This window comes from Symphodus melops (genome assembly GCF_947650265.1).
Source record: "Symphodus melops genome assembly, chromosome: 16".
Lineage (NCBI taxonomy): Eukaryota > Metazoa > Chordata > Actinopteri > Labriformes > Labridae > Symphodus > Symphodus melops.
The window spans coordinates 19,005,331-19,020,103 of NC_136706.1; the positions used below are offsets into that span (position 1 = coordinate 19,005,331).

The 14,773-nt window shown below is 38.5% G+C and overlaps 1 protein-coding gene across 1 annotated transcript; it reads left to right on the forward strand.

Annotated features, from left to right (window-relative positions):
- Positions 1–1,905: 1,905 nt before the first annotated feature.
- LOC306836614 (cholesterol 7-desaturase nvd) lies at positions 1,906–14,523 on the forward strand (the record flags this gene model as incomplete). Its single annotated transcript, XM_079363790.1, has 7 exons — positions 1,906–2,329; positions 6,316–6,504; positions 7,537–7,715; positions 7,907–8,032; positions 8,369–8,488; positions 8,808–8,984; positions 11,752–14,523. The coding sequence occupies 7 exons, from the start codon at positions 1,906–1,908 to the stop codon at positions 11,911–11,913; spliced, it is 1,377 nt and encodes a 458-aa protein (XP_079219916.1). The 3' UTR covers positions 11,914–14,523.
- Positions 14,524–14,773: the final 250 nt, after the last annotated feature.

Here is a 14,773-nt window from a genome sequence, read left to right on the forward strand (position 1 = left end):
TTAATCGCCTACCTTTCAGATTTGCTTTAACTTTGATAAAGGTGACCATATATATTATATCCTTGACATCACTGCTTCTACCTGCTTCCTTTTTCCACATTGCATGATTTTTTCACTTTAATTGTTACAAAATGTGACTCTTTTTTTTTTTAACCTTTGACAGAATTTCATCACTTCCACAAAAGGGCGGTCATCATTTAATTGTTTTTCCTTTTAAGCTTTCGTTCTTTTGACTTATTATTTCATTGTCACGTTTAATTCCATTCTAATATATTTCTGCCTGACTATTCGCTTCATCAAAATATTGGGCTCCCCCAAACCATTCAAAAAGGAGGTCCATCACCTCTAATTTCTCTGTGCAAACTGCAGTTTTTTTTAATGGGATCCTTCTGTTGGTTCACTGTCCAATTATACAGGAAAAACTCTTGACCATGAATTTTCAATACATCTACTTCCACAGATGCTTGGGTATGTGCTTGTTAGCAGCTCTAGCACTCTCTATGCAACCTAACAAATATTTGATCAGCTGGACAAACCATTATGACTGACGCCCCATGTACAGAGGGTGTAATCCTTGCCGTGGCAGCCATGGGTTTTAATTCAGCCTTGGTCTTATCTGCATGTTGTCTCTTTCCTCCAGACATTTCACTTGGAATATTACAAGGGGATTCATCACCAAAACAGCCAAGAAAACATGGAAGATGCTTGTCAGATCATCGTGAATGATTATTCTAACTTCAGTATTTGCCCAGGAGTTTTTACATTTTTCAGTGCACATTTTTACTTTCGCCACCTTGATTTGAACCCTCTTTCTATTTTTGAGTGCCATGCATTTGTCCAAAACAGTCCAACCTCAAGACTGTTTAAAATGTAAATAAATGGGACAAGACACATGACAAAGACAATTTGTCAAATCACACAGACAATGAATGTGACATGACGGAACATCTTAGTTAAATTCACCTCATCTTATATCACTCTTTTAAGTCTGATGCCTCCTAAGACTTAAATAAGGCAGCTGTAAGTAAATACAAACAAGATGGGTGCTCTTGAGGGTGTTTTTATTTTCCTGTGCAGCTGCCTTGCTTTTTGAAAAATTGATGCACAGATATTCAAGCAATCTGCTGTCTTAAAGAGTTCAGAAATCCTGCATATTGCTGCCATAAATAGAACAAGGATCCTCTTGGGGGCATGAAACCAGAACCCTCTTGGGTGGTGGTTTCCAACCTACGGTCCTGGCCCCCCTGCTAGCAGGGGCGCAGATTTCACGGGGGGCGTGAACCTCGGTCAGCTCTGAGGTTGCCAAGATTAAATTTGCACATATTAAATCAAATCATGTTAAAAAAAAATTACAGGGGAATTTGTACAAATGTCTTTTGGTAAGAATAAGTGTGAAAGCATATTCTGATAGAATTTCATCAATGAAAACGACTAACATTATGTTTTTGTGTTCATATGTTCAATTTATGTTGATTTGGGAAACACTGCCTTTGCTTGCTCAAATTTAATAAAAATAATTGTAGGCTTGAAGCAGTTGGTGCTAGCTGCATTTGGTGTCATAGAAATACCTAAAAGGCTAATAGACTACTGATAATAAAATAATTATCTTGCAGCTTATGTGAAGCTTTTTCTTTAAAATGCCAGCTCATTTGCATGGGATAGAAGACTTGTTTTAAAAGATTGCATAAAAGCAATGGCTGCTAACAATGATCTAGGTGTGGGAGTTTGGCACAGGCTGTTGCAAATAAAACTCGTGCTCCGGCCGAGGGTGTGGCGCATCTCGGATCCTTGACTCCCTTGTCAATGATGTGCAACTTCCGGATGACACAACATATTAGAGGTGTCCGATGCTCCAGTGACCTAAAGCCTGGACGGGGGCTGAAGAAAGTCTCAGTAAGAGGGAAGATGGACATACAGAACATTTGCAGTGGGAAGGCAGCTGCTCTTATCGCCCTGGGTGCAGGTGCATCGCTTTTCTTCCTCCGAGGAGGCGAAGAGCTGATGGACCGAGCAGATATCCAGTCCCCGATGAGAAGATGGAGCGAAACATGTTTTCTAACCAGGGCAGCGATCTGCATCGTCGCCGGAGTTTCCCTCTTCGCCTTAGGCTGGCTCTACAAACTTCTATTCTACCCCCTGGAGCTGCTGAAAAAGCCGGATGATGTGGGGTACATCGCCGAGGACGGTCGCTCCAGAGCCCGAGCTGCAAACGAGGTCCGCCGCAGGAGGAAAGTTGGAGACCTGCCTCCGGTTTATCCGAACGGCTGGTTCCGAGTGCTGGACTCTCACCTGCTGGAGAGGGGCCAAGTCAAAAACGTCACTGTTGTAGGTATGATATATTAACATGTAAGCATTCCACTGCTCAAAATAAGTAACTATAACTGAACAAAATCACCTGTTTCCACAGTCTTTGACGATTTCTTTAGCCGTAACAAAGTTTGTGATGCATTAAAGTAAAATTGGTGTAGGACACCAGTTCTAGAAAAACCTTGTCAGGGGGGCCAAGGAGGAGTCAGTGTTTAATGAGAGGGGCACATGAAAAATGGTAGACATAAAGGACAATATTTTTCTCAACACCTTTGTCTCAAATAGTTTGGGAAGGTGTCGAAAAAGTTGCTGACACTGCAATTCTGTAAACCTGAGCTTTGTCACAGGTGAGGATAGTGAATCACCATCCTGAGTTCTTATAACATGTTTCTCGTGATGCAGGATTCATAACCTAACATTAAGGTAAAATGTCACTCAAATCAGCAATTCAGGAAGGTTCAACATAACATAATCAGGTTGTTTCCAGATGCACAGAAGATAAATGAAGTCCTTTTAAAATGTCAAATAAATACTTAAAGAAGCCTTTTATTTGTTATTCAGCATGCACCTCTTAAGTAATTGAAAAGCTTGCAATGATTTGAATCAGATCTTCTGTTATCCTGATACTTCCTGGTCTACCTGTCTCTGTTGGCCTTTTTCAGGTTGTTAAGCAATATGGTTGCCATGATGAGAGATACACGTTCATATTACGAAGATTTGATACGGTATTAACTTTTAAAAAACAACTGGCCTATAGTATAGGGATTATGGTGCTTAGCAACACTGTCTTTGGACAAAGCTTTATTGTTTCAGGTCAGGCTTAAAATGCTTGTGTGAATTAAAGGTGTCATGTTGGCGGACACTGGAATGACGAAGATATGCAGAATTATTACATAATAGTTGCGGTAAGTAAGTACTATTTTTAAGATCAATGAATTTGCTGAAAACTGATTCATCTTTCAACAGGGGATTTTTTTTTAAAAAGGAAGCCAAATGTCATATCTGCTTAGTTCTTGTTTTGAGTCTTTTCACTGTTTCACTTTAAAGAAAAATGATGACGCAACGAGGAGTCCTCGTCTGAGAGTTCAGCTGTCTGTTCATCTAAATCAAAATAGATCATTCAAATAGTTTATGTAGGGTGTTAAGTCTTAAAATAGTCATGATGGGTTACTATAAGGACAATCACTCATCACCAATACCAATGGGCATTTTTATTAAATATATATAAAAATATATAAATATTATTTATCTTTTTTACCTCTTTTTTACCTTGTTTTATTTTATTTACCTTTTTCTTATCGACATTGCACCGTGGGGAGGGGGGAAACGTAATTTCGATTTCACTGTATGTCTGACATATTGGAATTGGAATTGGAATTATTGGAATATGGAATTGACAAATAAAGAACCTTGAACCTTTTGAATGGATATGCATAACACTTTCAGTGCTCCACAAGCAGGCCTGAAGTGGTCACTCAAAGAACTGCATTATTTTGCACTTTCACATCAAAAAAGTGAAAGTGCAAAATCAAAGTTTATCCAGAAAATGAAGGAAATATTCAGGAGTTTCTTGAATGCTTGAAACACCCTGATCAATGGTATGAAAACTCATCATTAACAGCTTTGAAGCTTTTAGTAATTCACAGCTGTGTCTCTGTTCTGCTCAGTTTTGTTGCAGCTCTGTTACACGGTTTATATTTTAATATAATATTTGATTTCATTTTGGTATCTTTCCATTGGCACACCTAACTCAAACACACTTTTCGATGAATTCCCGTGTTGATTTGCTTCGGTCTGTTTGATCTCTTCACTGAGTTTCTTTGAGTTGAATTTCAAAAAGGTTTCAAAGAGTGTCAGGTGCTTTCATATTTCTGTCACATCACCTGCCAGAAATAAACAAACAGAATATGAAAAGTGTTCAACCTGGGAAAATGCACACCAGTAAGAAGAGACACTTGCTCCTGTAGAGTTTTTCAGCATAACTTAAACAATGAAATCAAATTATCCAATCTATTTTCTTCTCAATTATGAGTCATTTAATCTTTCAGTTATTGAAAAGATCTACATTAAATTGATACGAAGATGTCAAGGTGACATCTAGTGCAGGAAATCTGTGCATTAGATTTGGATTGATGGATAATATCCATAACTTGGGAAATAACTTTTCATTTATCAACTAACTAGTTTATGGACTTATCACATCTATAAAAATAACCTGTAATTATCTGATTAAACAGCGAAAGATCCATTTGTTACCTTTTTTTCAGAGCTCTAAGTTCTGATCACTTCTCATCATTTGCAAAGACAGTTTTCTTTGTTACATTGAATATCTTAATGTGAGCTCAATCACAGCAGTATCTTAAAGTAATGTGAATTATAGCTGATATATTGTTGTACTGATGGTAGAGATGGAAACTAATGATATCTGCTGAGGGCGATGAAACGATGAGGCTGAGCAAACTGTAAAGACCGAGCATTTGAAGTAGGACGGCATGCATCCAATCGCAGGTATAATGTTGTGGATCTGTCTTAAATAGTCTTGAAAAATAATTTGAGGTAGTCTTTCTCCAAGACACAGACAGACAAAAAAAACAAGACGTGCATGAGTCCTTAAAAAAAAAGTCCTGAGACCCGTTGCCACAGATCTTTACTTTTAGAATATATATATATATATATATTGGATAGCATAAATCTAATCACTTTCTTTCTTTTTGCAAAAGTTGGCCTTTCTGTCTATGATGATTAACATATAGGGTTTGCAATGACAGAATATATTTTGCACATCCCTTTCTGTCCTTTAAATTATTCAAATTATCAAAATTATTCTAAAAATCAAATTATTCCTGCAGCACCGAAGAGATTGCTGTCCTAAATCCTGCTCAACCAATTTTAAAACTTGGCCTCCTTCAGATTCTGCATCCTGCTGTAAAGGCCTGCTCATCTCTGCACTCATCTATAGATATTAAATTCTGCTCAGTGTGTCTTTCCCCCTGTGCTGTTCTTGCAACTTTGCGCTGCCAATCATTTCTGCTCAACGACAGTCTCGGGTCAGCAGCACAGTGCTGTGTCACTCCTCGTTCAGCGGGTTTCTCAGAACTTTACTACAGGGTACTCTGACTAGGCAGGGCCAGAGCTGGCTCTGCGGTTACTCTTTGCCACGTTTGCCCAGCCTGTGCTAATCTTGGAGCAATCTGAGTAGTGCAGGTCAGCCAAAAGACAAGCCTATGTAGTTTATAGGTGGAGGTCTAAATGTGGTGTCAGTCTGCACTGCATCAAATGCAATTTTTGGTTAAAGCCACTGTAGGATATGATAATTGAAGATTGTTGTGCCCTCAATTGGTTCTCATAAAGAAGACAGCATAGTAGGCACTATGGAAGGCAAAGAAAAAAAATATTTGGTGAATAAACTTATTGTATTCTCTTGTGACTTTTTGAGATTTTGAGGGTGGGATCCTTTTTTCATCTTTGGAACTTTAACCCCAACCAGTTTTAGATGTAAGAAAATAACTTCCCTAACTCACTCATTTTCTGTTGAAAACAGGTAAAAAATATTAAGAAGCTGGTGAACTTTTTTGTAAGATATTTCTTCCTAGTTCTTTTTTTTGTTGATCCTATCAAAAATGTTGGCAGGGGGATGCAATGATGTATTGTAATGTCAACTTTGTCCACAAAAGTGCATCCTAACATCCTAACAAATGTATTCAATTCAATGAAAAAAAAAAGTTTTTTGTTTTATTTTTTTAAAAAAAGAAAAAAAAAGCATTTTTATTTATTTTTAAAACACATTTCTAAGTTGCTGTTTTTTTCTCTCCCTTGCCTGTTTGGGCTTCCTTAGAATGAACCGGTTTTCAAATTTATTTTCTCTTTTTCTGCCATCGAAACTCACAAAATAAGTTCAAAGATACTTAAAGGCAAACTTCTGATGAAAATCATTAACCATTTTTGTTCTAGTTGATGTTATTTAAATGATATAATCTTTTTTGTCCCCTCTGTAACTGATCAACATAGGGCAGCAGGTGGCAGTGTTTCGGGGCCAGGATGGAAAGGCCTATGTGTTAGATGCCTACTGTCCTCACCTGGGTGCAAACCTGGCCGTGGGAGGACGAGTGATGGGAAACTGCATAGAGTGCCCCTTTCATGGATGGCAGTTTGATGGGAACAATGGAAAGTGTGTAAAGATCCCCTATGCAGAAAAAGGTAAGAAGTTCTTTGCACTGTCTATGGAATAGCTATGGAAACTTTTTTGAGCCAAAAATATACTGTAATTGAAATCGCTCTTTGACAATACCTGTCTATCAGCGTGCACATTTGAAGACTCTACTCTCATTCCCTTTTGTTTGCAGATGCTCCAGATAAAGAATATTTCAAGTGCCCCTCGCAAAAGATGCTAGGCTTCATTCTTTTTTCAGTATCAATGAAAACATCAGGCCAACAATGATTCTTGCAGAAAGGTTTCCAGCAAAGATATTTACAATCATACCCTGCATGGCAAGAATAACTATAAAACATCTGTACATATTTAGTTAACATCATGACATACCTGTGTGTTCAATGTCAACATTGATGTTGAGAATGGCAATCGAGTGAGCTGACCTAAATTGAAATTGTTCATCCTCTGGGGGTCACTAATATACTCAGATAAACATCAAAATTCAGTTACTATAGTGCTCAAGCATAAGTTTAGCTTAAAGCTGCTGTGAGGAGTGTTTTTTTTTTGCTGGAAGTAAAGGACTAAAATAAATACAGATGTCTCTGTGACCTACAAATTCAAATGAGACAATTAGAGAGAAGACTGATTTTTTTCTTCATAGCTTAATCACATGCCTCTGTCAGCGGCAGCGCCCTGATGACGCAGAAGTTATAACATTTTTCAATGCCAAAGATTGAGATACACCTTAGACTTTTAAAATAAAGGATGTTTTTTTTGTTTTTTTTACAAGAAAACACCACATACACATGTACAGTACATGATCAATAATTAGAAGAATTGTCCAGCTTTGTCCACAGAGCAAAATTGCCAATCAACCCAGAAGTACCACACAGCAGCTTTAAGATGTCCATAAACGTAAAGTTAATGAGCAGCACCATTTGTTGTCCAATTGTGAATAGACAATGGAAAGTCGGTGATGTGTTGTAACACATTAACAATGGGTTAGTTGAGTGTGAAAGTAAAGTGTTGGCTATTTAATGTGACTGTGATGATTTTGATTTATGTTGTATAAACTTTAGTGCCGGAGATTGCCAAAGTGCGCAGCTGGCCCAGCTGTGAGGTCAACAGACAGATCCTGGTTTGGTTTCACTGTGACGGAGTCGAGCCTCAATGGACCGTCCCCGAGCTGCAGGAAATCATACAGGGCAACTGGGTGTATCGGGGGAGAACTGAACATTTCATCAATTCTCACATACAGGTGTGTGCAAAAATGTTTAGTAGTTGTAGTTTATTTACAGTATGTGTGGGTGTGTTTCAGTAAACACACCAAGAAACAGTCTATTTCAGTTTATTTTACATAAATTCAGCGTTGAACTCTTGCAGGCACAGTCGATGATTTTTTCACTGTGCATTAAGCACACTCATGGTGGTGCTCTCTTTTCTATTTAGGAAATTCCTGAAAATGCGGCAGACATCGCTCATCTTAATTACCTGCATACGCCAGGTTTGGTCAGCGGAGTAGATCTGCGTTACACCAAAAACAAAACCTGGGAATTTTTACAGCATGACTGGAAGGTACGGAAATTTAAGTTTACTATCAATAATCACACAGTGAATACAACAAATGCAACATATTCCGATTGTTTTGGGAATCTTTAACTTTTAAAAACATACTTATCTTAAAAATACTTCTGAGAGCTAAGATATGTTACTATGATATTTAATGGTACTTTAGTTAAAGGTCTGGTGTCCACCACAGGAATGAATGACTTGCCTCCATACACATAGGCTACATAAGTGGAAACAGGGTGTAAAATGGTGCTGCACATATTTATGTTGGTGGATAGATGAATACTCCGTCATCATTGTGTTTGCATGTGGGTGTGTGTTGTGGTGTTTGTGTTATTGAAGGCACAATGGGAACCAGAGTCAGAGCCCAACAAGCATTGTTCAAAGATGCTGTTGAAACACGCCATCACTGTGTTTGGACGCCACTGCTCTCTCCTGGATGTGAATGTTGTGGCCAGACAGGTAGAGTCAAACTTTAAGTATAAATGCAGTTTTTAGATAACCTCTTTCTTACATATTTCATAACCCTATCGGTTCCAATGAAGTTCAAATATAAAGACATCACCTATCACCATTAATGTAAATACATCACAAACAAATCCTAGTCACATGAACACATTTCTCAAACCATTTCAATTTCTATTTGATGAATAAATACCACAGAATCATTTGTTTAAAGAACAACCCTCATTTCATGTAACTGTATAACTTATCAATAGTAAATCAAGCATGCTATATAAGTCTTTAACTCACACTGATGATACATTATGTTCTGTTTCAGGTGGGTCCAGGAGTGGTGTTTCTGCAGTTTGAGCACAATTTCCTGGGTCGGGGTGTCATCCTGCACTGTGTAACTCCAGTGGAGCCTCTGCTGCAGTGTGTCTCTCACATCATCTTCTACCAGTCCAACATCCCAGCCGTAGTGCCCAAGTTCATCCTCCGAGCGGAGTGTACTCAGGTAAGGCAAACTTAGCTTCTATTATCACTGTAAAAGACAAACGTCCTTCATGATTGTGTCTGTTTTCACAAAATGAACTTGTGAACATTTCTAGACAATTTCAACATAGTCAGGACTCTGCTCGTTTCTGATATTGCCTTTCACATCAGTGTCTGCTCCTTCATTCACTTACTAGACTATGTGGACTCTTTACTATGGGCTTCCAGAAAGAAGTCAGATAAATTGTACGTTTCATTTGGTCTCGCAAGTCAGAAACTCTGAGTTGCCAGTCTGATCACGCCATAACAAACGTCCCCAAAAGTCGGAATTTAAAGCTTTGAAACTCGTTGGAAACTCAGCAGCTGAAGCTAATATCCAGCATGGCTGCTATACAGGCCTCAACATTAAAGTTTAAGCTGTACTTAACGCTGCAGTGTTTATCTGCAACTTAGTCTTGTTTTAGTGTAGTAAATCCATCACTCAATAGTATTGTGAAAGTTCTATCTCTGGACGTGTTGTCATGTTACTTTCACCTAAGACTATCAGTGTGTCGTTATCGCTATTTTTCAGCTTTTGTGCCCTAATTTTAAGATAGGACAGCGAGAAGAGTCAGAAGTCAGGGAGAGAGAGAGAGAGAGAGAGAGAGAGAGAGAGAGAGAGAGAGAGAGAGGGATGAGATGTAGGAAAGGAACCACAGGTCAGTTTTAAACCCAGTCCACCCACTTAGAGAACTATAGCCTCCTTACATGCACACTAACCTCTAGGCCAGCGGCACCCCATAAACACACTCCATGTTGCTGTTGGACTTGTTGCTAACTTGTACGTGGTTGTCATTTCATGCTGAGACGTCTGAGTTCAAAAGTCAATGACACACTAAAAGTTGGAGTGAGAAGATTTGGTTGTTTGCTATTAAACATGAAGGTTAGTGCAGCATGTGTGAAAGAGGATTCATTCTCATTCTGTGGTATTAAAAGGTTGAATCATTCTTTTTACTTTCATAATGTTTCAATTACTCACATATCAGTAAGTGGCTTCAACATGGTAATATTTCCACAAATTATCACCTGTTTTGCAACTTCCTACAACTTTCCATCCTTTTTTTACTCCCAGTTTTGAATCACCCATGTATTTGGTGAATGTACATAAAAAATAACAAAGTAGCTGAAGTGCATGAAGAATATAAATACTACTTGTATTTATCACCAATGTGTTTGTAGTTCAGAAACGCTCGAATGTGAGGATATCATCGTGTGTATTTGACTCCCACTCTGCCGCAGTTCAGTCCGGCTTGTTCATAGACACCAGAAGTAACAGCACCCAGTCACAGAGAGGGTGCAAATAGTCCTCATGAAACCTGATAATTATCTGAGTGTTGAAGTGGGGGAAAAAAAACTGTTAATGATTTCACAAAAAAAGTGAAAATGTATTGCTAAACACAGAATAACCAAGAGCTAGTTGGACGAGAAATTGAAGGTGTTGCTGCCTTCATCTTATTTTATGAACATGGAAACAATTTCTTTTCCCGTACCCTCGATTGATACAAACATTATTGCAGCTAGCAAGAATGCTGTTTTGTTAAATGCTTTGTAAAATCAGGCAGCCTCACTCAAACTTTACATTATTGAAATAATCTTAAACTAACAAAGTTATAGAAAAAAAGTAAGTAAAATAATCTGTTGTGATGCAAAGCTGAAGGTTGTTGCAAAATTTCAATCTGCACATTCAGTATTGTCAATTTATGCTCTTATTCACCTTATCTGTAACACGTTATGCACTGAGGAGGAATGGTAGGCGAAGTCTTTAGCATGTGATCCGCCATCAGAGTGAGTAATGGGGGAAGACGGCGATGTGTGTGTGTGTGTTCCAGTTTTTCTAGTCTTCTGACTACTCAAAGGGCTTTTACACCAACACAATCGCACACTGAGGTGACCATCAGAAGTAAAATTCATACACATTTACACACCGCTGACAAAGCAGCAGGAGCAACTTGGGGTTAAGCGTCCTGCCCGAGAACAAATTGGACATGTGACTGCAGGAGCTGGGGATCGAACCCTAACCTTGCAGTTAAGGGACGACCAACTCCACCTGAGCCACAGCCACCTCAATATTTGAAGCTCATTCTTGTTGTTTACATGCTGTGCTTGCTTCACTTACAAACTGTAACACAATGTGGAACCATACACAGGACCAACAATAATACAACACTGTGGATGCAATGTGTAAGAATGTCATTGTACAGTGCGCTGTTGCTTTCCTTTGTGTTTGTAGAAACATTCATTAAAGGAATGTTGAATATCTGGCTCTTTTTTTAAGATACCTTTCACTCAGCATTGTTCATTTTCTCGAATTGTTTTCAATTGCTTTGGCATTTTGTTTCTCCATGTGGTAATAACACCAAGAGCCACCAGAGGAAACTCACTTTTAAAGGTGACGGTTGAGATTGGACTAAAATGCCAAATCTCAGCAGTGGATGGACTAACTGTGCGGTGACATTTAATCAATGGCACTAGAGATCCCGGCTCATCCATTTTAATGATGTAATGCAACAAGACAGTTTAAAGTACAGATTGTTCTTTTAGGTTATATTTGTTATATTTAAATGAAAGCCTTTCTCTTTGTTTGTTTACTCAGCAAAAAGAACCAAAAACATGTTTGCTATAAATTCTGAGATTTAAACAAAGCTTTATGATCATTGATTTTCAAACCACATTTACTCAATGTTGGTTTTTGTCTTTTGAAATCATAATTTGCCATCCAGTGACCTCCTCCTGATCTCTTTTGTGTGCAGTTTGAGCGAGACGTGATGATCTGGAACAATAAGAAGTACATCTCCAAGCCTCTCCTCGTGAAGGAGGACTCAGCCATCCAGAAGCACAGGCGCTGGTACAGTCAGTTTTACAGCGAGAACAGCCCGCGGCTGGAGCACCAGCGCGACACTTTGGACTTCTGACCTCACTGAACTACAGGAGGAGAGATCAGCAGGGAAGACGTCAGGTCAGGGCTGGCATTAATCATCAGTGTCAGAGGGGAGAGTCCAAGATTCATTTGTATCCCTCACATAAAGAATTCAAGGATGAGACGACACCTGGTTAGTTGTCAGATGGGACCGAGAGCTCTTTTGAAAGCCTTACCTTCCTTTTATAATTCTTTGTTTTATAGGTAATATTACATCACAGATTTATATATGCAAGTGCTTCTATGAGATTCATGAAACTAGGTGTGACGATTCAGCTCAGAAATCTGAGAGTTGGTGCCAACAGTGCTAAAATTGGAGCAAGCTGAGCTAGAACTCAACGACTCCATTGTTGTAATGCAAACGAGACAAGAAAATCCAAGCTCTGCAGTATGTGATCAAATACTGTGACACAGTCTGATGTTTGCTTCATTTAAATCGCCTGGCTCTAGTTTGAGTTCAGTCAAAATGCTTCATCTCTCAGTCCTGCGATCTGGTGGTTTGTGTGTTTTGGTTTTAGATCGATAGCTCAGGTTACTTAACAGCCGACTGACAATGAATTCCCAGCCAAGGAAATGTGCAATGACAACTTCAAGGACCACGTCACCATTATCTTCAGGTTTATTTTTTCACAATATGTTGTCATAGTAGGACTAGAACTGACATGACTTTTAGTTGGTACCTTTAAAGTGGAGCGCGACCGATTCATTGGCCAGCCAATAATATCAGCCAATATTAGCTCATCCAATCACTATCGGCTAATTTTAGCAGATATGCGCCTATATTACTGGATTTATTCACGGGTCAAAAAGCATTTCATTTGAGTTTCAATGTGTTCAATCTTTCACCAGCAGAGTGCGCTATTAGAGATTACAACAAGCATGATCACTCTACAGAGTGTCAAGAGATGACACGCGTACATGCTCAGTTAAGTGACCATCTTGTCCGTGTTATACTGATTATCTTTTTTCACAAGTGTTGGATAAGTGCATTAGAGGGATCAACGCAAGAAATGTGTTTATCAGTATTTATCTCTACAATCAAACATGGATCTAACAGAGCCATATATCCATGTATCGGTTTTTGGATTTCTTTCCCTCCCCAACATCGATGTTGGTATCAGGCCCAAAAAGCTCTTACGGTAGGGCCCTAGTTTAAAGGTTACATATTAGGCAAAATACACTTTACCATTGTTTTCAGACACTAATGTATACCCCTAGTTTGTCTACAAGCCCCCCAATTATGAGAGAAATCTATCCTCTTCATCTTTTTCCTTCTCCTCGTTTCAGAAAATGTGTGCTCAAACAGGCTGTTTGGAGATGGGGCAGTAACCCCTCCCCCAGGTGGATGACACTTCCACAGCTCGGTGTTTGTTCTGCACTGCAGGAAAAGCTGACCCAAATCTAATTTTTCATTCCCATAGGTGACTCAGATCACTTTTTTTTTTTTTTAGGACAGTTTGAATAGTGTTGATGCTGCAGCAGCCTCTTCCTTCTCACTGTCATCTGTTCATAAATTGTACAAACAGATCCACTGTACATCCATTTAGCAGGAAATCGTAAACCACGCTTACTACTGAAAAAAAAAATATCTTGGAAACTGGCAAAAGAAAATGCATCTGAGTTAAAAATCCAGATTTAGCATTGAGGCTAGCAGTGTGATGGTGGGTACAATAAAGACAGATATTTTTTCTGCTAAAAACAGAGTCTGGCCGCAACCAGTAACAAAAACAAGTATCCTTAATGATGTCCATTGATAGAATGTGGAAATATCTTCTAAACTCATCTTTAAAAAAGAGGAGAGAAGACTTTTTCTGTTTTATTTTTTTTAGCCATGATGGAGCTCACCGTCTCAGCGACAATAAAGTGTTTACATGTTAAAAGATTATGATCACATATATCTGATACAACATGAGGGGAAATGATTGCCACAGACTGAGTAGCATTAAGAGACTGAAAGATTATTTTATTATATTATTATTTGCATAATTTGTGACAACTTGAAAATAAGCACATGGATGTTTCTGACAACATTACAAACCCTTAAAAGAGTCCAGACCTGATTATAAAACAAAAGGCATTTTTGAATGAAAAGTGTTCATTTTTGATATATTTTCATATATTTAATAAAAAAAATGTTCATGTAATTGCTCTATTAAATTGCATCTTGTAGTCATACATGCATTTTGTTTTTGTTTGGTTATTTCTGATTCAGAATGTCGAAACGCCTGAAAATGTTTGATCCAAAAGCATAAAAGCTGTAATGTCCAGGAGCCTGTGGTGATGAGGTTGGTTATATGGGATTACTCAGCATTACATACATTTTTTATTTGTCAGACGGCCATAGAAGAGAGGTAGAACACTCAATGCCTTTACAAATATCAAATCAACACCTTACTTCTGTTCCTGCTTAATTATAAAGTCTATTTTTATAAGAGGCTAATGTAAAGATGTCATGTTTATTTTAAATGTGCAGATTAAATGTGTCTGCTCGCCTGTAATGTGTCTGCTCATGCATTCCTGAACTGGCAAAAGCTTTCCCTGGCACTGAATACGTTAAGCATGTTAAATTGAGCGGAATAGTGAAATGTTCACTATACTACATGGCCAGTGGCACTTCTCTGAGGCTCAGATTATGGCTCCTTATTTGTTAATGTGCTCATCTTATCTATGGTGGGAGAGGTCTGGTACACCTCTGTTACAGAGAGGCATGACATCTACAGAAGTGCTGCAACATGCTTACATCGAGCTGTTGAAAACGAGGATGGAAACGTTCCTACATTCGAGAAAAAAATAACTTGCTAGTTACAGAAATGACTGTCAGAGTTTTTTTACTCAACAAGGGAACAGAGAAGTAT